Raw genomic sequence first — 26,438 nt, 5'->3', positions numbered from 1 at the left:
TTACCGTGCCGTTACGATGTGAGACACGCCTTCGATTTCTCTTATATTTTGGAAAATAAGAGTATGATACCCATTGTGTGATTCTGGGATATTTTGGTGATGCGCTGCGTTGTAGCGCTCAGAGGAGATAACGAAAAAGTTAGAAATACTTGTATTTTCTCTTTCAATATAATTTTTACCGTGCCGTTACGATGTGAGACACGCCTTCGATTTTTCTTATATTTTGGAAAATAAGAGTATGATACCCATTGTGTGATTCTGGGATATTTTGGTGATGCGCTGCGTTGTAGCGCTCAGAGGAGATAACGAAAAATTAGAATTACTTGTATTTTCTCTTTCAATATAATGTTTACCGTGCCGTTACGATGTGAGACACGCCTTCGATTTCTCTTATATTTTGGAAAATAAGAGTATGATACCCATTGTGTGATTCTGGGATATTTTGGTGATGCGCTGCGTTGTAGCGCTCAGAGGAGATAACGAAAAAGTTAGAAATACTTGTATTTTCTCTTTCAATATAATTTTTACCGTGCCGTTACGATGTGAGACACGCCTTCGATTTTTCTTACATTTTGGAAAATAAGAGTATGATACCCATTGTGTGATTCTGGGATATTTTGGTGATGCGCTGCGTTGTAGCGCTCAGAGGAGATAACGAAAAAGTTAGAATTACTTGTATTTTTTCTTTCAATATAATGTTTACCGTGCCGTTACGATGTGAGACACGCTTTCGATTTTTCTTATATTTTGGAAAATGAGAGTGTGATACACATTGCGTGATTTAGGGCTATTTTGATGATGCGCTGCGCTGTAGCGCTCAGAGGAGATAACGAAAAAGTTAGAATTACTTGTATTTTCTCTTTCAATATAATGTTTACCGTGCCGTTACGATGTGAGACACGCCTTCGATTTCTCTTATATTTTGGAAAATAAGAGTGTGGTACCCATTGTGTGATTTAGGAACAATTTGGTGATGCGCTGAGTTGTAGGGTTCAGAGCAGATAACGAAAAACCAGAATTACTTGTATTTTCCTTTTAAATATAATTTTAACCATGCCAATGCAATTGTTCTGAACCCTTAATTATATTTAGATTTTGAAGAAGTAATAGCCCTCTATTGCAGTTTTTTTTTTTTTTTTTTTTTTTTTACTTTTCGTTTCTTGGTATTTTTGTTTCGTTTAATTTTTTTAATATTCATTGTTGTGGTCTTGCAACCCTGAAAATTTGTTAGCAGATGTCTGCCAAAGTAACTCCGGTTTATTATTTGTCATTATATGCTTGCTTTCATGTAACAAATTACTTTACATACTATCTAAACTACATACTAGCATGAAACGAAAGCTAGTAAATGTAAGATCTATATACCTTCATTTTCTTCCTCTACTGTTAGTACTGAAGATAAATTCGAAGACGTAGAACGCCTTGATGGACAACTCTGAGATGAGGTGGGATCTTTTAACTCCCGAAGTTTCCTTCTCCGTGTAATGTAAGCTTCGTATAATATTCCGCTAGCATTTCTCTTCGTCTGATATCGTGTTGCAGGTATAATAAAGAGATGCAGCTTCCTTAGGAAATAGGTCTACAATTTGCTTTGCCAAGGTTGTGAAGTCAAACATCTGGATTTTTCTGTATGGGTTTTCAAAAAGGATGTGCTTAATCAAAAGCCGTCCTACTTCTTTTCGTTGACTTCCGCGCAACAATCCATTGTTTTGTGTTGATGAATTTATTATTGCCTTTCCATCAAGTGTTTCGTTCAGAACATTAAAGACCTGAAACAAAAGATCCGAAAACATTTTCAGTGTGCACTCACTGGATGTGCTTAAGGAAACAAAGTATTTGAGATTAAATAGACAATATGTTCATTTCTTCATATACAGTATGAGAACAGGAAGGTCGTCCTGTTCCTTCCTAATCTCAAGACCACAGACCTTTCTAGCACTTATTATTATTATTATTATTATTATTATTATTATTATTATTTTGTTTTTAGCAATGTATAGTCTTTTTCCCTTCAAATGGTGAAGCAACATTTGCACAGAAGGAACGTCTTGACATCCTTCCTCTGTTTTTTCTGTATTTTAAGACGACAGAACATGGCAAGATGGTGCACTGCTAAGTTACATGGTTGCTACTCTCAATTTTTCTACTGATCGTGGTCATATGTGGCACCAATTGAGTGATGCCATTAGGGAGAAGTATGAATGAAATGAACTATGAGTCGTAACATTCACTTGTAAACTCATTACGTTACCTGAAACAAACCCAGATATCAAGAATATGTATATGAAGGGAGGAAGCAAGTCTCAGAAAAAGTCCTAGATATGAAAGCTGTACATTTAAAAAATAAATAAAAGAAGTTAAATGCTCGGCATTGGTAAGTAATTTATAAGTGTAGAGTGAGGGTAAATAATAGTATACAAAGACAAACCTTTGATAGGATAATGTAACTAAAGTGAACATAATATGAGTGAAGAATGTGGAGGGACACACCATAAACTTACATAATATAAATGAAAAGCATAAAGAATTTAATTACCATTAGTAAAAGTATGAATTAAAATGTGTATCTCAATATCCATTTACTTTTGAAACTTGTAACAGATTTTTTGTTTATCCAATCCTATTTACTATGATAAATATAGCAACAATAAGCAAAATAGTAAGGGAAATATCGATGGTATTGATACTTACATATAAAGGGTCAAAAGGCTTCAAACAATTTCCATATATCTGGGATTGACTTCCATCTAAATTGGAGGGGGCTTTATCTACACCCTCGTTATGTCCTTCTGCTTCGTAAGTATCTTCAATTTGTCGTCTTTCTACAAGGTCGTTGTCTGTTGCACTTTTAGCTCCTGTAGCTCTTAGAACAGCATCAGATATATCCACTAAGCAGTCTCCATCATTATAGGAATGAACAGAAACCTTAAGGAAATTAAACATTTCCATGTTCAATACCAGATCTACATTAATGAAAAGATTTCATTTATTATTGATTATACTTCAGGTACATACAACTTCAACTCTGATTTTAACATCATACAAGCAACCTAGCATTACCTATACAAAACCCTTAGATGTGGGCCTCAGTTCACAATACGCTGCCTGTAGCTGCTGTGACCAGTAACCAGACGAGAAACCTCTTAGTGTCGTCTGGAATTAAAGTTTCCCTTTTATTTCCGAAAATGAAATGAAATCTAAGTTTTACGTCCCATGATTATGACGGTTAGACTAAAGGAGACTGTGATGAGAGATGAGTGAAATGGTGGAATGAAGAAGTTGGGAGGAAACTATAGAACCCCGAGAAAACCCACGAGCACGATGTTTGTCCACGACAAAGTTCATACGGCGCGAGCTGGGATCGAACCAGGGTCCCCAAGCACCGGAGATGAACGCTCTACCACTGAGCCACCGCGCCCCCTTTATTTCTGAGATCCGGGAAGCTACTGTGAATGCCCCAGTTACCTATCGCCTCTGATTACTTATCCATTAATTTGTATTGTTTAGTTTAATTTGATTTTGTTTCCAGTTTAGCGTCTCTTTCAGCAGCGAGGTTATATGAGACTAGCAGCGTTCACCCCGCTTCGCTGCGGTCACCCCGGAACGCAATAAACTTTGTTACTTAGATAATTTTTACTTTTTCGCTTTCAAGTGATATGATAAAAACCATAGAAGATTGCAGTAAATCTTAACATTATATCGCCTGTCATTTATGTTAACCCGCCCCGCTTCGCTGCGGTCATCCCGGTGCTGGCATATTGTAAAAGTGTCTGTAAAAGTAAGCAAATCAATTAAAAAATTTTAAACAGAAGATTCAAGCTATTTTCCGCTGTATATCGCCTGTCATTTATGTTAACCCGCCGAGTGACACGGTCATGCGGGTTGCATATAAATACGTTTATTTTTACCTATGATGAACTAATAACAAAGGATTTGTACGTTATGGACACTTGAATGGTCAATTATCTCAAGACGCTGGTAATTAAAAATTAAAGTGATATGATAAAAACCATCTAGGGTCCAAATCCTAATAACCCCCCAAAAATGAAAGAAATTGGTTCAGCCGTATTAGCGTGATGAGCGGACAAAATTTTGTACGTTCTCTTTTATATATATAGATGTGGACCTACATCTTAACATGGAATCTGAACCACATGCGCTCCTGTCGTTACATCGTCAGTGTGCACAGAAAAACAGAACAAAACTATTTCCTACGGCTTTCATTGATGAAAATAGCAGTCAAATGACTATCTTTATTTTTCTTTTATTGTCTTGCATGGCGGTGTGGACAATCCTACTGATGGTGGATAATAGGGATGTTAATAACTGTCCACCCAGAGCGAAGTGTAAATGACGTATATGAAAAATCTAGATGCCGTTTAAGGAAATTATACAAATGTAAGGTATGTTGCAAAATTATGCAGAAGATACAAACATGTTATGTAACTTCAGAAAACTTATGTCATGGATGGAATACATGATATGTAGAGATGGACAAGGAGAATATATATACAGATAGTTCACTCATTTCACGGCTAGGCAAACTGAAAAAAAAAAAAGCCAAAATACGATAATGACTATAGCAAAATGAAACGAACGCAATACAAATGCCAGTTCTATGAGCAATTGCGTAACACCATCTTGAACACCCGATCAAACATGCTGTCTAGCAGCGTTTACTGCAGCGTTACATCAATTTGATTTCATGCAGCGATGATGGCATCCTGCAATTCGCAAACACTGTTGTACTGGGTACCGTTGGCGTATACTGAGCGACACATTTCCCATAGGTTATCCATCGCTTTTATGTCTGTGGAATTGGAAGGCCAAGCAAGGACAATCACGTCTTTCTCACGAAACCAATCCCTGGTGGTTCCAGCAACGTGGGCAGTAGCATTGTCCTGTTGGAAGATCCACTCGGGACCAGCAATTCGCGCGACAAATGGCAACAAATTGTCTGCAAGTACTGTTTGGTACGTGGTTGATGTCAGAATTTTAGAATATGCGAAGTTTGTAGTACCATAATAACCAAAGTCCTCCCATATTACAGACTCATCCGTACTGTCGCTTAGAGAACATTTGTTCCTCCTTCCGCAGTAGTACAGTCAGCCATCGGAACAACCCAAATTACATTTATTTTTGTCACTGAAGATGACACGACAGCTAATTCTGCTTCCAGGTCACATGTGTTTTGGTCCAGACCAGCAGTCGCTCCTTGTGATGCACCGTGGGTCGTGGCTGACGCTTGTGTTTCTTATATCAGAGATGATTGCAGCATTTCACAGCTCTTGATAGGGCAGATTTATGTACATGAATGTTAGGGTCTCTTGCCAACTGTGTAAGAGATATTCCACCACAACTTAGCTTTCAAACAACTTGTCTTTCCTGTTGTGGAGTTAGTGTATGCGGCCTTCCTGATGAGTTCCTTACTCCATACCGCATCCCAAGTTTAAGAAAATTGTTCACGACACAAGCAGTCTGTCCACTTCGACATGCAATTTCATTAACATACCTTCTTTATATGCCACTATTTGCCCCTTTTCGCACTCAGACAATACTTTGTTACGGTCCATTACGCTTCTTACTCGCCACCTCACACAAGCGTCCTCGTCGTAGCACTCACTACCTTAACTTTATCACTCGTTTGCTAAACATCTCGCATTCTCGTCCAACGCCCTCTATGTTCCGTAGCAGCGACCAAACTACGTGATATGCTAAACATGTCTGCGTTCGTATCATTTTACAACATTTCTCTTGGGCTATTATTCATTTTCGTTTCGCCCTGTCGTCTATACGTATCTATTCCTGCAATACCTGTTTTCGTGTAACAAATACAACAGTGTCATTTATTATACCTCTCATTTTCAGTTTCCTTTATGATCATATAATATGACGATATCTTGTACGGATCGTGTCATTTTGCAACGCACCTTACAATATACAAAATATAAATCTAAAGATGGTATAAGATTTAATCCTAATTACTATTGTTAGTATCATTGAAATTATAATTATATAGTACTAATATTACGTCAACTTAGTATACTGACCATAGATCCGGTTGTTAAACTATTTGAATGGCTCCACTGTGCAAAAGTTTGAGAAAGCTTAAACTAAGTCTAAATGGCTGTTAAGAAATTATGTTATTTAAAGTGTTAGGTCCTCTTTTCAAGTAAAATTGCTAACGTTTTTCAATCACTTATTCAAAATACATACACTTCCCACCGAAGAGTTATCAGTAGCATTCGATGGGTTAACCCACGCCTTCCACTTCTCCCGAAACTTAGCTCTCAATCCAACAAGGGGTATCAACTGATTCAAATCACTTTCTGTTAACAGCCGCAAAGCGGGTACATCAACGAGATTTTCTATTTAAAAAAATGAAATTAAATTTACATTTAGTCATACATACAATCAAAACAAACTAAAGTACACACACACACACATCTATTTATCTTATATATATATATATATATATATATATATATATATCGGGTGTTCTAAAAATAGCGCCCACGGAACACAGAGCATTATTCCACAATTCAAAATAAAGCACAAAATATATATATTTGTATACTTTTGGAGTTATCGTCTGGAGTCACACATTGCACTATGTGCCAACGTCGCAAATAAAAAAACTAATTAGATCTATCCAGGGGCGGATCCAGGGGGCGATCGCCCCCCCCAAAAGAGGAAAATTTCTTATTTTATATATATAAATAAAAATCATCCCAAAGTTTGGAGCCCTTAAAAGTAGCAGTATGACAATCCACCGCCCCCCTCAGAAGTCTGTCCTGGATCCGCCCCTGGATCTATCAATCTATCATAGTTATATCGATTCTTTCCAGATGGCAGCTAAAGTCGATATTGACACTAGTATCACTTATTAGTGTAGGAATCGATTCAACTGCTTGTATTCATAGTGTAATGCTAATGGCTCCAAGTTAATCTGCGACGTTGCCACATTGTGAAATTTTGATCCCCATAGCGGCTGAAGGAGGCCCCGCAGGGCATTTCATCACACAACATTTTCGCTTTATTTTGATCTGTAGAAGAGTGATCTGTGGTCCGTTGGCGCCATGTTTAGAACACCCGAGATATATATAACCTTCTTTCTATACTGTTATTGCTATTTCACTTTTTTGAACATTCAGTTTGTTTCCTGCAAGTTCAAAACAATTTGTAATTTATCTTTAGATATTCCCTACAAGTTAATAGCGCAGAACACGTTTAGTAATATACTCACAAGCAGCAAAATTAATCCTGTTCATTTAATCACAAAAATAACCAATATAAAGGACGAATAGAAAACTGGAAGCAAGGTACCAGTGAGCAGAAAATTAGGTGTTTTTTTTTCTTCGGTATAACGTTCCAAGATTGTGCTCTTTAGACTAAAGGAGGCGGATGATTAATTGTAAAGTCAAAGTAGTGAATGATCAAGGAGTGAATTATTGTGAAATCAAATTATTTGCTTTTCCAACAAAAATAGATTCTACATTGCCCACGTACACTAAAGGGAAACGCACTGGCCAGTAGACCAGAACGGTAGACACACACAAGATAGGTTAGTTTGCAGTTTAGCATCCCTTTCAGCACAGACGGCATATGAGACGAACTTAACTGCTTAACGTCAGATCCTAACCATAAGACTTTCCACCGACAATTGAACTCAGGTCTTCTACAGCTAAGGTGCGGGCACTAATAGTATGGTGACGAGGAAGTTATACACAAGCGTGTTAACTCTACAATACCAATCAAAACCAACCGTGCTGTAAGTATGCGCTATCTGAAGATCAAATGTTTAGTGGAGCAGAAGAAATAATACAAATATATTATGTAAAGCAGGGCAAAGAGTTTTCTGGCCGTTTCTGATTTGTTAGTTGTATATTTCTTCGAGACATCTGGAACAAAGTTATAAAGAAACACCACTCAAAATAATAGAACACAAAGAACCATTGTGGTTTCAGACTGCTTAAACTATCATTTATTAACACCATAACTAATTAATGTTGAATATCTTCACAAGAGTAAGTTCACAAAAGAGACTAATAAAACGTAAGATTATCAGTTTTACGTCTCACAGTTATACCAGGTAGACTAAAGAAGACTGACGCTGACAAATGCAATAGTGAAAAAGAAAGTGGGAGGAAACTGAGAAAACCTACTCAAATGATGTTTGTCCAACACAAAGCCCACTTGACGTGAGCTGGGATGAAGCCAAGAATCCAAGCGTCAGAGAGCGCTCTACTACAGCTCCGCGGCACCCAAAACAACTTAATACACAGGACAGTGCATTTACTTAGAGTAACTGCTAGTCTATTTACTAATTATCTACACTAATGAAATTCACACATATCATGGAACTACTTATTTCACATCCCTCCAAAACCATCCCAATCCCTCCAAAATTAGGCTTGCTTTGTCCACATGTTCGAAGTGTAGGCGGCTGAGCACGAAAGCAGGTAAGCAGGTAAGCAGCATACAGATCTACGAACTTATTTTATAACTACAGAGAAAATTCATGGAAACAAAAAGAAAATAGTTTTACGTACTGCTATTCTATGTAGGCTGAAGTTCACAAATGATTAATGAAAACCTCGAGGAACTCCACGGACAATATTGTCCACAACAAACTCGTGACGTTGGATAGAACCAGAATCACTCGCAACAGAGGTAAAAGCACTACCACTAAATAGGTAAGATAAGCTAGTGAATTATAAATAAGCCTTTATAGTGATCAAAGAAAGGCTGCGTTGTTTTTCTTGAGGTAACTCCCGTTTCCTCTCCCTTCATTATTCCCCTATTATCCATCTCACCATTCATTCTTTAACATCGATCCTAATCGCAGGATATCAAACTCCCTGCAAATAATTAAAAACAATATTCTCGGGCAAATATTCTGGTAAAAGTAGCTATCAGTTTTCTAGAATATATGAAACGAATTTCATACAGAATTTCCCCACTTTCTTAGCTAGGATGGTAAGGAAGTCCTGTACTAAAACTCAGCGGAATGGACTGTCGCATGTACAGTACAATGTTCGAAAGTAATAACATTCGATTTTGTGCGAAGGTGTATGAACAACTTTTATATTAGTAGCTGTATTATTATTCTGCACCGACTGTCTTACCAGCAGGAAGTTAATTCTACAATGGTATTCCTTACCCAAATGGCATAGCTATGTTTCTTAATATTCTGTGCTAATTTTCATAGTGTACAAAATCATGAGATTAGGGATTGATTTTAAACACAATAGTAATAAATAATGATAGTAATTAATAAAACACAAAATTTCTAATTTGCGTACCTTGAAACGTGGAAAGTAACGATTGTAGTCCCCAGCTTTCCAATAGAGCTTTGATTTCTCCACAGGAAGATTTGTCCATCTCTTTCTTCTCAAGCAATAATGGGATTATAATAATCAGTTGCAGTATAATACAAACCCACTAAGTTAATCATGAAGATAAAAGAATTTGTATTAAATATTAAATTTAATAAAATAGAATTCATTAGTTACAGACAAAGTTGCATCGAAAATCCCGTAAGTCAGAATCTGCTTGTATTAAATGGTAAATTTAAACGAACTACATTATACTACAGTAATAGTGACATCAAATATGTCATAAGATAAGGAGTTCAGTAAAAGCAGGGTGGAAAAAAATCATGATTTTTTTCAAAAAAATCATTTTTGTTGATTTTTTTGATTTAAATCGATTTTTTTGATTTAAATCAAATCTTTTTCTTCGTATGATACAAGTCGCGAACTGAAGAAAAAACATTAGGAATTAGTATTAAATGTTAATTATGTCATTTAAGTGAAAGTATTGGGTTTTAATTTTGATTTAAATCCCAATCGTTAACCTATTTCAACCCCAAACAATGTTTCTTAAGCATTAAGGAAAAAGTACAGCAATGTATATCAACATGACACTTTTTTTTTCACGAAAGTTACTGATATTTGGCAGGGGCATATTTTTAAACAATTGGAACTAGCTAGCGGCACGAAATACATATAAAGTACATAAATTTTGCCTAAAATTAACTAACTCACTCTATGACCTATGGAACCCGGAGGTTCAATGCCATGTTCACAAAAGCTCTCCTGACTTCTATCCTTAGTCAACTGAATCCAGTTTCTATTTTGTATTTTTATTTCTGCGAGATCCATCTTAATATTGCCCTCCCATGTGCGACTAGGTCTTCCTAATGGTCGTTTTCCGATTGGACTTCCAGTTAAAACTTTGAAAGCGTTCCTACTTTCTTCCATTCTCGCTACAGTCCTGCCCACCTGAACCTCCAAGATTTGATGACCCTAACAATGTTTGGTGAATGGTATAAATTATGCAGTTTCTCATCATGAAGTTTTCGCCATTTCTCATTTCCGTTCCTTTTGGTTCCGAATATTCGTTTCAGGATTTTATTCTCAAATACTTTCAGTCTGCGTTCTTCCCTCAGCGTAAGCGACCATGTTTCATAACCATACAGCACAACAGGCATAATTATCGTTTTATATATTTTAAAGCTTCAAATTCCTCGATACAATTCGCGATGATAAGAGATTTTGAACTGAATAGTAACACGAAATCCCTGCAGGAATTCCAAAATAAAAAAATCAAGATGATCATTTCCAGAAGAAGAAACACTTGTGATTGTTAAAAATATGTTTTATGTGACGTGAAAAACAGTTCAAATGCGAGTTGTCCGTGCATTTAAGACATCTATACATAGCAGGCACGTTTTTATACTTTTCTGTTGGGTATTTTATTTTCTCTTACAATTTTTCCTGCACAGGCGCGGCAAATTTTCTGCGATCACATCGCAGATCGCGGCATGTTCTGCAATGGGGTCAAGTATCCACTTTATCAAAAGTATTATTCGATATTTTAACGCATCCAAAATTTGTCGTATTACGATCCCGAGGAACTTCTATGTATTTAGTACATAAATTTCGCCCAAAATTTTAAAATCTATTTTTTTTTTTCGGAGAGGGGATCGAACCCTCTAAATACGCCCCTATTATCTGGAAACAAACAAATAGACATGAACACAAAAGAGCTTTCATCTTAAATGTCCATGGTGATTTTCCCGTTGGAACAGAAATTTTAAAACCCTGTGTTACAAAGAGAAGAAAGCAGGGTTCACCCGTAACCCGTTCAAACGGGATTTTCCCTGATAGTTCCCACATGATACTCGTTTCATGCTGTGCTTACATACATTTGAGTCTCACTGTATTATGATTATTATCTTCCATAATCGGAATAACAGAAGAGAAACGGGATTTTACTTACTTTCACTTTAAATTAATTCATTTCGGAATTTGATTTAAATCAACGATTTTTATTAAAAAAATCAAGTGATTTAAATCTTGATTAAAATCGTGATTTAAATCAGACTGATTTAAATCAATCCACCCTGAGTAAAAGTATATATATATATATATAGGGGGATAGGGGTGTAACTGTGGAATTAGAGAAATCCATCTGTACATTTTAAAAATATATACAGGGTGTATCAGAAGCCCTCTACCACTCTAACCTACATGGATGAAGGTTTATTGAATGTGAGTTGGGCGATACACTCTAGACCCAGTGAAATACTTGAGAGTACAGGGTGAGGCAAAAGTCTTAACACCCCTGTAGCACAGGAACGACTTGGCGTTCACACTTGATTCATGGTATTGTTCGTGTGGGAAATGGACCATAGTGCACGACATGTTGCCCTGGCGGCCATCTTGAAAGCCGCTATCTTGGATCCAACTGGACTTTTAAATGGGAAAGGGGACATGGGTATTGGCACGATCTCAATCTCAGCGAAACAGTGGTGCAGTCCATTTTCACTTACCGTTATTGATTAAGAAGTTATTGCGTCACAAAGGGTGAAAATTTGGCATTACAGCATATTTTTATCTGTTGTTCCAGGTGATGGAAGATGTCGCTAACAATTCCAGAACGAATCGAGACCGTGGAGAAGAGTTGTGGACGATCTGCCAGGGTGAATGTGGCTGAGTTTAATGCATCCCACCGAAAGGGGAGAACATCTCATACGTAACAGTATTCAAGTTGTTTAAGTTCCATGAGACGGGCTCTGTGATCGACAAGGATCGTCGTATGGCATCTATAACAGGAATCAGTGATCCGTGCTACGATTGCTGCGTGTGAACAAGTGGCACCCATACAAGCAACAACTCCAGCAGCGGTTAACAGAGGGATCCGAACAGACTGATGCCGTTTGCTGAATGGGCCACAGAAAGCTATGATGAGGACCCCATGTTCCCACAACGTGTTCTTTTCAGTGATGCATTATTTTTCGTTCAAGAACAGGTCAATGAACAAAAGCATAGATACTAGAGTGACCCAGATTGACACCAAGACAGCAAAGAGATTGGTGGGGAAATGGCTGTGGTGTGATGTGGAATCTGGGGGACGCATTATTGGACCGTACTTCATCCACGACACCCTGACTAGTGAGAAATATCGTGATCTGCTCGAGAATGAGGTTTTCCCTGCTCTCTTGAAGGAGGATTGATTTCCCCTCCTTTTCCCAGCAAGACGGGGCTACACCTCGCTATGCGTTATGTTCACGCCAATTGCTCGATAGACAATTTTCGGGACATTGGATAGGGCGACGGGAACCGATAGAGCGGCCACCACGATCTCCAGATCTTGCGCCGCTAGACTTCTTCCTTTGGGACCATCTGAAGAACCTGGTTTATCAAGAACCCATCCGTGATATCCACTATGTGATGCAGCGCCTTCTGTAATGTTGTGAAACCGTCGATCCGGACATGCTGTTGCGAGTCAATAAGGATTGGCAGATGCGTCTTGCAGTGCCTTGCTCAAGAAGGACAGCACATAGAGCACATGTTGTAATGCCAAATTTTCCCCCTTTGTGACGCAATAACTTCAAGAACGATAGGTGAAAATAAACTACACCACTGTTTTCCTGAGATCGAGCTCGTATCAAATGATACCCCACATGCCCCCTTCCCATTTAAAAATCCAAACTTGGATCCAAGATGGTGGCTTACAAGATGGCCGCCAGGGCAACAATGTCATGCAATATGGTCAATTACCCACCCAAACAACGTATACCATGAACCAAGTGTGAACGCCAACCGTTCGTGTGCTACAGCGGTGTTACCGCCTTATGTCTCGCCCTGTATATCATGCAGACGATCGCCATCTTGGATTCGCTACGTGAATTCCTAGAACATGAATTGATCAACGTAGGCCAGTTGAATGGCCTGCCCAATTACCAGACCTAACGCCACTTCATTTCTACCTTTGGGGATATGTTAAGTCTATGGTTTGTGCTGTAGACATTTGCAATCTTTGTCATCTGGAACAACGTATCGCAAATTTTACTCGATATTCTGCTTCGTGTCCCAGCAATTGCTCAGCGTGGACATGTGGAACAGGTAAACATATCTTTCAGTTGTCAATAACTTTTCACCAAATTAAGTTATATGAAATTTGATTGCATACTTGACAATACATACACAATTCTAACTCATGGTCATGTACAGTATCACATTATCCACCTATTGTTAATAATAGCACTTTTGAAATCTGGATAGCGAAACAAGATAGCGGCCGCGGCCGTCCGCATGACATACTTCTGAAAGTGTTCCCCTGGACTTAATGTGTATCGCCCATTCCACATTCAATGAAATTATATCCTTATAGATTTTAAAAAGGATGGTAAACTTTTGATACATCCTGTATATTATACAAAATAGTTCTAGCAATAGTAAGGTCAAAAACACGTCATATGGTTCGATGTTTCGAAGTAAACCTAATTGGTCCTTCTGAGAAGGACACTTCACTTTTTTAAGTTTAGTATCTTCTTCAGTAGCAAGGGTATATGATACATGAACCTAGGAATGATAGAACCCGAATCACAATTTTATGTATACTCTACCAGCGAGAATCAAAGCTGTCACCAAGTGTACATACGCGGGCGCAATAACCGTTAAACCAGTAGATAGTGCTATGTGAGGTACCAAAGCCTCAGATGCATATCCGCAGTGATTTACAGTTCATTTTGAACAACGGAAATGGTCTATTAAACGCCATCTTTACACGAGGCTGGATCGAGCCATAGATGGAGTGGGTCAGTGAGTCGTCGGTCAAGTGGGTGAAGATTTGTGAGTAGATTAGTAGGTCGTGGGTCATCAGGACGTGACCCACTGTGACCCACCACCCACCGTGACCCACCATTATCTTCCTTTTTCATTAGTTTCTATTTATTACCTGAGGTAAGTATATCTAAGTGAAAATGAACTTCAGCCACGTTTGGATATTGATATTTGTAATTGTAATAATAGCAATAGGACTTACTACTTGACATTCGAGACTAGCTGTACGATTTTAGAAGAGCTGACTATTGGAATAAATATATTTTTAATCACCTGTAATATATGAATTATATACAAATTGAACATCTCAGGAGCCGTTTAGCTTACTGAGAGCCGAAATGCAGTATATTAACTATTAAACAGAGCGTGTCCTAGCATCTATTGAAATTCTCTTTTAATGGGGATCGGCTACTATAGGTAGGAAATTCGTAGTGGGTTGATATGTAAAAATAATCGAAAACGATCGATATTAGTTGAGAAATAAATTGAGAAACTATAGAAAAACTGCAGCGCTCCGCAATCGATATCCATTGCTTTCTATTATAATAATTGCTGAAGCTTATGTTTATTATATTGAGCGTTCAGAGCACTAGGCAATCGAACCATAAAATTGAGAAAACTAGACAATTTTTTTTACTTTAAGCTTAATTACATGGAAATTTTAAATTTGTACGGCATGCTTAATTATATGGAAAATTTTACTCTGTTTCGTATTTTCCTTTACGTTGGTTTACTTTACCTTGATTTAAGACAACTTTCATTCTATTTTTCACTGAAAAGTATCTAATTCAACAAAGAAATAATTGTATATGATAAATTGAAATTTACCGTATGACCAACACTTCACAATTTTATATCATAAAGGTCCGGTCCATCGGTATTGTAACAGAGCGATACTTCAACGATTGACCAAACAAACTCGTAGAAATTCAAACTTCGATTAGTGAATTTCAAAGGCTTATTTTATTACAAGTGTAATCTTAGTAAAGTCGATGGAAACGAGACTGTGGATTATGAGGCAGAGTTGATGACAATGGGTTTTGGTGAGTGGTTGATCAGAGTGGGTCACGATGGGTGGTGGGTCAACTTTTCATTGACGCACACAATCTCTGGATCGAGCCATTCTTACCACGCACCAACGAGTTCTGTCAGTTTTCGAACGCCTTAATACTCGTATAAGAAAATTTCTATTTTCAAACAGGGTATTGGTAAACTTGACAGGCGAATAGCCTGGCTAACTATAAATTAGATAGCTATGTTGGAATGAATTTGAGCGTGAATTAAAACATATGTATTTTCACTTTAGGGCGCAACAATGGGCAAGTTAAGCAAGAAGCATGGTATCGTATTTTCTTCCTTTTTACATACATTTAGCACTGTATTATAATGCATCTGAAGTGGACAGATCTTTATATATAGGCTAAACATAAAAGTAAAAGAAATAGCAATAATGTAAATTACACACACAAGGTTAAATTTAGTTACATTTTGCATATTATATCTTAAATTTTGTATGATACCGTCATTAAAATAGTTAAGAGTAATTTTTTACTACTTTGCAGTGTACGTAGAAACCATTTTATTATATATATATATATAGATGATCAGAAAAATGGAAACACCTGTAGTTGGCAACACGTCAGATGTATGGATTGGCAGTGGTGTCGTGGAGCCCGCAGCGCCGGACTGCTGATGGTGATGTGTTAGGTCGGTCTCCATACTACGTCAGGTGCAGTAGAACAGCAGTGTCCAGTGGCTGCAGCAGACGGAGGTAGTGTAAAATGGGAGACCTCTCAGAATTTCAAAGAGGGCAAATTGTTGGTGCGCGGTTATGTGGAGTGAGTGTGACGGCAGTGGCTACTGTGTTAGGTGTGTCGCGTGGGACAGTGTCGAAGGGGATAACGGCCTACACAACACGGAAAAAACACATCGGGGAAGCGGAACAGTGGGCGGAAGAAAATCATGAGTGACAGTTCACGCCGGGTATTAAAGCGCATTGTCACGCAGAACTGTCTTGTGACTGCGGAGCAAGTGACGGAGGAACTCAATCAGCACCTCCCCCACCCTGTTTCGACAATCACAGTCCGCGGCGAATTACATGACATGAACTTAGGGGGTCGTGTTGCACGGGCCAAACCGCTCATCAGGGACCATAACGCTTTCGCACGCCGCAAATGGTGCAGTGACCATGCAACTTGGACCGTTGAGGACTGCAAACGTGTGATATAGTCGGATGAGTCATCCTTCACCCTATTCCCAACCATGGGCCGTGTTTGTGTGTGGAGAACGCCCAAAGAAGCTTATGATCTGCAGTGTCTCCGCCCAACTGTGAAACATGGCGGCGGCTCTGTGATGCTGTGGGCTGCCATATCATGGTTTTCATTGGGCCAGTGGTCACACTTAGCGGACGAATCACTGCCAACGATTATGTCGCAATTTTAGGAGACCACTTGCATCCTATGGTCCGGATGTTGTTCCCGGACAATGACGCCATCTTCCAGGATGATAATGCACCCTTTCACACAGCTGGCGTTGTTGCAGCGTGGTTTGAGGAACATCGGGATGAAGTTCAACGCCTCCCCTGGCCCGCCCAATCCCCAGATCTCAACATAATTGAACATCTGTGGTCAGTCTTGGAAACCCGACTCCGGCGACGATTTCCACCTCCATCTCCTCTCACAGAACTGGCCGACGCCCTGCACGAGGAATGGTGTAAAATTCCACTTGCTATCATTCACGACCTCTGCCTCCATCCCACGTCGCATCAAGGCTGTTCTGAAGGTGAAAGGTGGCCCGACACCATATTAATCTGGTAAGTTGCAATTTCCTTCAAGTGTTTCCATTTTTCTGATCACCATGTGTATATTGTAGTGCTAAAAAAAAGTAATGGCACTGATTTACTGTAGATCATGTACAATCTTAATGTAATTAGCAATTCATATTCCCTTACCGACTCACCAATATTCGCTGTTCATTTGTTTTCGCTGGCTTTCGAAGTCGTGAGCTGATATAGGACTTACAAATAGGTATATTTCATTTGATTTATAAATATTATAATCAGAAAGGATCGGAATATATGATTAAGTTGTTGAAAAGGGAAACTCAAAGAGCAAATAAAGATAAGAGAGAATCTTAGTTACATGAAAAGTGAAATATACACCGACCTATGCTTTATCTAGCGTAGGTATTGTTCGGAACCAAAAATGTGGATTTCATATCCATGCAATTAGGTTGAGAGTGGAAGCGACGAAATTACTTGACGCATCCATTAAGATTTCGGAAAGTGCACCCTCCTGCGCCGTAGGCGCAAACTCCACGAGCTAATTTTCTGCCTTCGCTCCCTACAATGACCGAAGAGTAACTAAGCTAATCCTCATCCCAACATACCTACTATTTAGTGAGAGGTTACTAATTAGTAAGATTTAAGACATTAAGTGGTGATTTAGGCTGAGAAAATTTTATAGTCATATCTCGCATGCCTCCCCTCAGCTTCATCTACACACATATTGCAAACGGAATACAGTAGACTCAAGAATATCCGGGCTAATGTGGCGGAAGGGCAGGCCGGATAACAAAAAAAGCCGGATAGGCCGGAGTACAGTCTACATGAAGCATACCCCAAGAACAATTGACGTATACAGTACCGTACAGTTATAAGCAGGAATAACTGAAGCGTACTGTATTGAGGTCCGTTACACATTGACGAAACAATGAACAAGGAGCAGAACGCTGCTCTTTTCCTGTCACAACTTGTATTTTGCACATGACACGTAGGAGGATCGTAGTAAACGCCTGCTTCCAATGCCTTGGCAATGTTGCCAATGCAACGCCTTGCCTTCCTCAATTACGATACAAGAAAACTAGGCTGGATAGTACGGAAGTCGAATAGTCGTGAGCCGGATACTTATGAGTCTACTGCACATGTGAACTCCCTTAATTGGCATAGTTCGTTAAGTCAGTGGTTTTAACCAGTGTGTCCCGAAACTTTAGACACCACGAAGCATTTAGTTAAAATCTATTGGGAGACATTACCAGTTAACGCCTCCAGAAGCATCAACACTTAAGATTTTAGTACTACATAGTCGGTACTTTATTGAAACTTATAGGCTTACACTAATATAGTCTATATTATTAATACAAAATATGCATTTATTCCGTTAACTCCGTGCCGTGTTTGTGACAATGAATTACGGATAGGTTAGGTTAGTTCAAGTTTGGTTTGGTTTAGTTTACTTAGTATGCCTACCTTGGTTTGATGAGACTGGGCTTATCGGAAATTAACCTAAAAACAAATATATCGTGATGTCGTTGGAGTTTAGTCAAGAAGGTTGCGAACCATTACCTTAAGTAAGCAAAACTTGTAATCGGTTGTGGGAATAGGACACGGTGACGAATTAATTAGATTTCGGAACGAAAATAATCAAAATTAAAAACTGAAAGAAAAAAATCTCAAAATCGCGAAGTAAATAAATACACAAGATTGTTGCATCTTGATGATGTAATCCCTCACATTCAGGGACGTAATGAATCTCACACTCAGGGTGGAGTGTATACCTACTAAAATTTTTAGCATTGCGTCACTGATTACGATTTCATTTCAACGATCTCCTACAAAACATACTTTATACTCCATTATCTCAATATTCAAAAAAAAAAAAGTATTTTTAATATGCCTTTTAAAACTAAAATACGTAAATATTAAAAACTCAATTCTGTAAATATATAAGGTAAGTTGGCGAGGGAGATCGGGGTTCGCTTTCTGGTGGGAACAAATGTGATTCAGATTTCATGTTAAAACTGTAGGTCCATATTTCATATAGCCTCGCTGCTAGAACGGACGCTAAACTACATAAATTCAGAAAATTCTTTACTACTTTGTGGCATAAAAAAGAGAAAACTATGCTCGTGACATAACCTTAAATGAAATATAAGGGAATGATTTATACTAGCGTCATCACAGAGAAAAAACAACCTTCCCAGATGACCTAATGGGTAGCACATGTGACGTTGCACGTGATCCCTGCTTCGATCACTTTCACAATCACTCACTTTCATTAATCATCCGTCACCTTTAGTCTAAAGTGCATAATCCTGGGACATTAAGATAAAAAATGATTTAACAAAATACATATAGTGTACATTACCAATCTTTCGCAATTAATAAACCACAAGTCATTACACAAGCGTTGTTAGTAGTAATTTTAGCGTCCAATTCAGGTCCGAGGCTATCTGAGACTTGGTTCTAGAGCTTTAACGTGGAATACGCATCACTGAGCTTCCACAAGATCCGAATGAACGGAGAGGGATGAGGAAGATTTCCCCTCTCCAAGTAATTTAATATTGTTCACTCTAAAGATAAACCGTATATAACTCTCAATCTTTGCCGTTATAGGGTACTAGTTTGAAGTGAGGTGATCCTGAACAAAAATTGACCTGATGAGAGAGCGTTTTCGTATTATGATTTATTACGATATTCGGCAAGGGTAAACACAGCAACAATGTGTTCGTCAGATAACTGCTACTTTTCCTGATGAAGCCCCATCTCAGACAATTTACAGGTGGTTTCAGGAATTCACGTGTGGCCAGCTCAGCCTGACTGATCGGGATTGTGCAGGTCATTGTGCCAAAAAACGTTGCTGCTGTTCGTGAAATTATGAACACTGATCGGCATGTGACTTATCGCGAAATTCAGGAAATCTTAGGCATTGTTATGAGCCAAATACAAATAATATTGCACTATTATTCACGTGTGAAAAAACTTTGCACTCGTTGGATTCCACACAATTTAAGTCGCGCACAAAAGACGCCCGTGTGAAGTGGTGCAAAGTTATAACGAAACGGTTCAAGTCTGGATCATCTCGGTGTTTAACATTGGAGCAGGTGATGAAACTTGGATTTATACGTAAGAACCGGAAACAGCTGTGTGGGTGTTCCGCGAGAACCTAAACCAATCAAAGTTGTTCAAGCACACTGTGCCTCCAAACAAACGATTGCATAAGTTTCTGATAAATCAGGGCATATCGCAACTGTCCCACTGGAGAATCGCAGAACAGTCAATGCAGAATGGTACACAACCATGTGCCTATCAGAAGTACTGAATGTGAGCAAACAGTTCAACCGCCGTATCATTCTGCATCACGACTATACCAGCTCGCACACAGCAGCTACCACAAGTGATTTTCTGGACCAGGAAAGCGAAGTCATGACATCCGGCTTATTTCCCTGATTTAGTTCCCAGTGATTTCTTCTTGTTCCCAACAATAAAGAACATGTTGCGTGAGAAGCGCTTTTGCACCTCCAGAAGAAGCCATCGAGGCATACAAACTGCAGGTTTCACAGATACCAACCTCGGAGTGGCATGCCTGTTTCAAGATTTGGTTTTATTGCATAAAAATGCACTGCTACTCAGGGGGAATACTTTCATAAGAAAAAAAAAATGCACTTTGATGTTCTTGCGTTCTATCATTTTCCCGAAACTTTCAGTGCAACCCTCGTATTGCATCACAGATATAAATAGCGTTGATTGTATATCTAGAAAAGTCACCCTCTCGTAAGAAGCTTCATTTGAACCCTTCGAGTTACTGCACCTCCCACCTGGATACAGCAGGGTAAACGTAGTCTCAAGCAGGCCCGAAACCAGCCAAATATGTTTGGAGGGACCATGAATATATGGGGGGAGGGGGGGGGTAAGTCATCAAAACTTCTCTTACAAATATCTAAATTGTGTTTTCCGTATTGAGGTCTGGAGGGGCCACGAAAAGTTTAGGGGGCCAGTTGCCCGCTAGCCCCCCTCTAGTTGCGGGCCTGGTCTAAAAACAAAGCACTAGAATGTGCGCAACTGGGGATCAAAACACATTAAACGGAATAGGAGAAATAATTCAAGTGAATCAAAGCTTAGCATAGCGAGTTTTTGCATATTAGTTGCTTTGTTAATACCTAATTCCTTCTAGAAATAGTGAAACAAAACTATGAAGAAAAAATAATAACCGAATGAATCTCAAGGAACCGGAATAATTTCCGACTGATTAAACTAGTTATAAATTCTATAACTTACTGTTCCGTTGAAGTTCTCAACTCCAGCAAGTAGCCCTACACAAAAGCCAAACTAGGGAATTAAAAATTAGTTTTCTTTTTTCATGTCGCACAGCTACGACCTTAGGCCAAAAGAGACTGATGATTGATAGAAGTAAACGCGTTTGTGGAAGTAACTTAATTTGTTTCCACCCTCCCACCGAGAATCGAACGAGGGGCCACGTTGCCCAAGGCCACACGGAAATCACTAGATCAGCGGGGAATACTACTAAAATACAATGTAGCAATATATTTAATGTAAAGTAGAAATCAAATTAGTGTAAAGAATTGAGAAGGAATATTATTCTAAATGCCAACAGGGTATATAATTAGTATGCTATTTAACGCAGTTCATCTGAAATAGTGAACTGTACACACCAATATCACGGAACGATTTTTATGACAGTGCCCTTAAACTATACCAACTAGAGAATTAGACCCAATTATCTTCGTGACATTAGGGAATGCAGGCAGGCGCATTAGCCCAGGTTGGGCACAGCTATAAAGAAAACACATGGAAACAAAGTAAAACATCTTTCAGATTTACGTCCCGCTTGTAACCCGAGTGTTCTGGAAGGTAAAAACTGGGGGGGATGCCCCGGGCTAGATCCGCCACTGCTTGTAACGTAATAAAATTTAATAATACAAGTAGTTGATTGATCAGATCTGGTTATACCGTGAACCACCACTCGTAAAACAACGAAAATACAGTTACCAACTACTATGTGGTCTTCACGTTGCTGTTAGTAACCACATTATATCTTTACTATTACTTATCGATAATAACTGAATGTAACATGCTCTGTCTCATAACATCTATAGCAGCGTTTCCCAACCTTTTTCAACTTGCGGCACACTTCAGGGTAACTTGAATTCTCGCGGCACACATATTATTATTATTATTATTATTATTATTATTATTATTATTATTATTATTATTATTATTATTTGAAAATATAAAATACTGTAGTATTTTTTTCTGATTACTGACATCCTTCTCACAGAGAAGAAAGCTAGACCACTGTTTTGTCCCCGTGGTAAATCATTATGCTTATTTTTGATTTTAATTTAAAAATAGAAAACAATTACAATCAGATATAGGGCTCAAGTTGTTAAAAATACACTTTTTTTTCGAAAACTGTATCCAACCTTTCATTAAGAAGGAGGATCACTAAATAACGAACGAACAAACGAATCTCTTTTACTTTTAAAACACAAATATAGGTAATTCGTATGCATGTTTACTTTGCCGGAAGGATTGAATAATATTTTAAAATTTCAAGTTACGAAATAGTCTGCAACAATAAAGAAGCAATAATGGTCATAACAATGATAACAAATACTTTTTTTAAAAAATTAGAAATGTACAGGAAAATGTTCTACAGAAAAGTAACACAGTATGAAACTTTAAATTTTAGATTCATGGTAGTAATTTGAAATACAAATATACCTTTTTCTGTATGTCTTGCAATTTGATTGCTATAGAATTAATAATTTCGTTCCGATTTCCTCGCGGCACACCAGCGACCCATTCGCGGCACACCACTGTGCCGCGGCACACCGGTTGGGAAACGCTGATCTATAGCATCTGTCCAAGTTAAAATTCAGTTGTTTTAAGTTTTTACCAGCCACAGAATATGAACCCAGTCCAATTCTACAAGTCTCACTGTGAAAGGTGAAATTAAAACTGCCTGGCATTCGAACCCACGTCAGGCATTTGTTTTAATGTCCGTTGCAGACTCTCGTGGCGGCTTGCGTGCATACCCATGGCTTTCAACTATGGTTTAATAACCAAATCAAGTGCGAAGACAAATACAAATCGCAAACACGCCAACTCTCCATATCAAGTTAACGCAGATGGGAAGGGAGGAATGTATACCTAAATTCCAAATTTCTGTATCCAAAATGATGAAAACATGTTTTAATTTTGAAAATTACGTTTTCTAGACCAAATATGAAGTAACCAGAGATTTCAAGGAACCAGTTCGTCATAAGCTAGAACCATCGCACATCACTAACTATTCAAAATTATATTACTAATTTCTAGTATTTCAAACTACTAAGGCAAGGGAATGAGTTAATTTTTGTGGAAGCTAATTTGAGCTCACTTTACTTTCATATATACATACCAATAAGCTGAAATTTTCAATAAGGCCTGAAGATGGTCGAAAAGGGTTCTCAAGCCCTCCCCCCTGGCCTACATCTTAGCTACGGACATGACCGTGTTATACTACTCTATGTGAACATACGTTCCTCTAACATAGGACATTTTTTTTCGATTACTTACGTAAAGAAAAAATATTTTATGCAACCTATATACACCTTTGAGTAATTTCAAAATGCTCCAAGATTTCAAATGACTTAATCCAAGAGTCAATACTGTATGATATTTAAGTTATGAAATGCGAGCTCGGACCACGGTGACTCAGTGGTAGAGTGGTCACTTCTGACGTCAGGGATTCCTCCCTGTTCAATTCTTGTTCCAAGGTTAAGTTCCATAAACTCCGTCGGTCCAGACCTACTATGTAAGTGAACGGGCAAAAATGCACTTTAAGCAGAACATACATTGGAACCAATACTAAACCAAGCCCTGCGGGGTGTGTAACCCCGTTCGCTTGCTGTCACTCGCTTAGTTATATTTTGCTTAGTAACACTGGAGATCTTATATTTGCAGGATTGGGGGAGAAACTAAAAGATACCCAAAATCACTTGTTCTGCTCAAAGTGCACTCTTACCAGTGAACGAAAATTAAGCAAACCTAACCAAAATATATTTATACGTAATTATGCCAGTTTTTTTTTTTTTTCCTTTTTAATAGAACCACTGAATCGTAATAAAATAATCACCCTGGCTACTACTAACTAATCTTGACTCGCTATCGCTCACTTGGCATTACTATGTGAATTCGAATATTGAGCTTTGATAAAGAAAGTAACCATCCTGGGTACCAACTCTCGTTACTTATATGTGCGGACCAGCATTCTAGAACCTTCCCCGTAATTACTGTCAAAGTTGAAAAGCTGTTGGGGCTTAACGGAATAAATACACTATTCCCAAGTGCTTTGTGATGAACAAACACCATGCCCCTTTTTTCCTCAGAGTTCTCTCGTTTCCTCCCACTTTCGTTATTCCATCATAATCATTCATTTCATAATCAGTCTCCCTCAGCCCCAGTGCATAATCGTGGGACATTAAACGGATATAGTATACATGAAGCTGCATCAGTTCCCGAAGGAGCAGGACGCTCATACTTTTAGGGATTATTCATTATGTACGAACTCACAAAGGGGGTAACAAAGCGACTTTTATTTACTTATCGACTGATACGAATATAAAAAAGAACGTACCTGTACTTTATATCTGCATGTGTAGTGCCCTTATACTTTATCTATGACTATGTGTGTGTGTGGGGAGGGGGCGGTTTAACGCATATCGTATGTCTTGCGCACATGGATACTTCTCACTATTGCACTACGAAGAAAATTTATGATATTTCATGTAGAAGTGGTAATAGAACACAGAAGAAACGCAGATAAGGGGGTTCTCATGTATACTATTACCCATTAAACTTCTTCTTTTTTTTTTTTTTTTTTTTAATGAAAGATTAACATAGTCTACACAAACTGCTACTTCTACAAACATACCTTCATACATTTACGTAAATAAAAAACAAACGAGCTTACGGAATCTCGCAGCACTGAGGTGAAAGTAAAACAAAACTAATTGAAATGTAAAATAGTAGATCTTCTAGTGCAGGAAAACCAACCTACTTGAAATCCTAGGTGAGTGACCACGATCAAAAACGCTTCCACTCTCCTTCTTATACTAATTTTGCACATCAAATGTCAAGCCAAGACGAAGCTAAGTCACTTCTATGCTACTGAATTCTGGGTAATACAAACATAATGACAACCCGCCCGCTAATGCTACCAATGAAAAACATCCACCAGTTAGTAACCCCTACGGGCAATTTTACTATGGGGCAATGGAAATAAAAAAAAATGCTTTTTACGTCAAGCAACTGATAGCAGACACTGATATATTATTTGTTTTTTCTGTTGTTTTTTTTAAACCTTTCAATACCCACGTATTTTTTTCTGTAGTGGGACTGGGTTGTCAGTACACAAGATATACATGGAAAGATACAACACCGAGGCTACATTAGACGTAGATCCGTAGCTTTAATTCAAACCACATTAGAGAGCACGGTGGCTTAGTGGTAGATCGCTTGTCTCTGTGGCGTGAGGTCCCTTGTTCGATCCTCGACGAAGTAAGTTTGGGGTGGGCAACATCGTGTGCGTGGGTTTTCTCGGGGTACTCCTTTTCCTCCAACATTCTCATTCCATCAATTCTTCCCATCCATCATTCATTTGCTTTGTTCATCGTCTCCCTTACCTTAGCGGACATAAGTACGGGACGTTAAACTGAAAGATTTCATTTCAATTCATTTCATTTCATTTTTCAAACCACAGTACCTACCATCGAGAATCAAACCTGGTCCTCTGCATAGGCAGCGAAGTTCTAACTACTTGGCAACGAGGAATCCCATCGATGTATGTTTGGTTTGGTCAACAACATATTTTCCTCCTTTACTTCTTTCTTTAGTGGTTCAATAATAATAATAATAATAATAATAATAATAATAATAATAATAATAATAATAATAATAATAATAATAATAATAATAATAATAATGAGTTCCTTCGTGGTTAAGCGGTTAGCGTACGCGCCTTTGGCGTGAGAGACCCGGATTCGATTCCTGCCGGGAGCTCATGTGGTTCGGATTCCACGTTAATCAGTAGGTCCCGTCTCATATAGTCTCGCTGCTGAAAGGGACGTTAAACTCAAAATCAACTCAACTCAATAATAGTAATAACATACATCCAGAAATGCTTTAACGGTGGCTGCAAATCGGATGATTAATATGTATGCTTCATGTGCATAAAACAAAACCTAATAGATGACTAGTTAGCTTCCATGGGCACGTTGTACGTTACAGAAGGATCAATATTATAACCGTAATTTGGAAGATGGTATAAATATAAAGAAGAAGGCAACAATGTAAGCCTGGTATCTTATGCGTTCATCACAGGGATGATACTGCAATGTAATATACATGGAATATAGGAATAGTCTATAGTTGTTTTGAGACATCGGAGAACACCAGTATGTGACGTAAAATAAAGTGATAAACAATTCCGCTTTTTTCGCCTGTGATCAGTACTCCAACTA

The 26,438-nt window shown here is 38.3% G+C and overlaps 2 protein-coding genes across 5 annotated transcripts in view; both read right to left on the bottom strand.

The window, feature by feature from the left end:
* LOC145683804 (uncharacterized) overlaps positions 1 to 1,509 on the bottom strand; it is a 28,324-nt gene extending 26,815 nt beyond the window's left edge. Inside the window, exon 1 of the mRNA XM_081755394.1 lies at positions 1,366 to 1,509. The gene's annotated coding sequence lies outside the window, so the exon portion shown is untranslated. The remainder of the gene's footprint in view (positions 1 to 1,365) is intronic.
* On the bottom strand, positions 1,496 to 25,110 carry LOC145683802 (uncharacterized). Of its 4 annotated transcripts, none has more exons than XM_081755391.1 (5): positions 24,977 to 25,110; positions 9,306 to 9,390; positions 6,217 to 6,368; positions 2,692 to 2,925; positions 1,496 to 1,769 (listed from the first exon to the last, which is right to left on the bottom strand). In XM_081755391.1, exons 1-5 carry the CDS (start codon positions 25,043 to 25,045, stop codon positions 1,509 to 1,511), a joined length of 801 nt encoding a protein of 266 aa, XP_081611517.1. In that variant the 5' UTR covers positions 25,046 to 25,110; the 3' UTR covers positions 1,496 to 1,508. The 4 variants fall into 4 exon arrangements, with proteins under 4 accessions (XP_081611517.1, XP_081611516.1, XP_081611518.1 ...); XM_081755390.1 differs by having other exon boundaries at positions 9,306 to 9,444; positions 24,977 to 25,108; XM_081755392.1 differs by having other exon boundaries at positions 24,973 to 25,084.
* Positions 25,111 to 26,438: the final 1,328 nt, after the last annotated feature.

Source organism: Thermobia domestica, chromosome 4 (assembly GCF_964235325.1).
Source record: "Thermobia domestica chromosome 4, izTheDome1.hap1.1, whole genome shotgun sequence".
Lineage (NCBI taxonomy): Eukaryota > Metazoa > Arthropoda > Insecta > Zygentoma > Lepismatidae > Thermobia > Thermobia domestica.
Note: the sequence above shows the minus strand (reverse complement) of the source record. Positions and strands in the feature narration are given on the sequence as shown.

What these genes read in the sequence shown, in the direction of transcription:
- LOC145683802 (XM_081755390.1), bottom strand. Translation starts at nt 25,045, where the DNA reads ATGTGCAAAATTAGTATAAGAAGGAGAGTGGAAGCGTTTTTGATCGTG. An exon ending in GTTACTTTCCACGTTTCAAG is followed by an intron (nt 6,369 to 9,305) that starts GTACGCAAATTA and finishes TTTTTTAAATAG; the next exon opens with AAAATCTCGTTGATGTACCC. An exon ending in ATAACTCTTCGGTGGGAAGT is followed by an intron (nt 2,926 to 6,216) that starts GTATGTATTTTG and finishes AATTTCCTTAAG; the next exon opens with GTTTCTGTTCATTCCTATAA.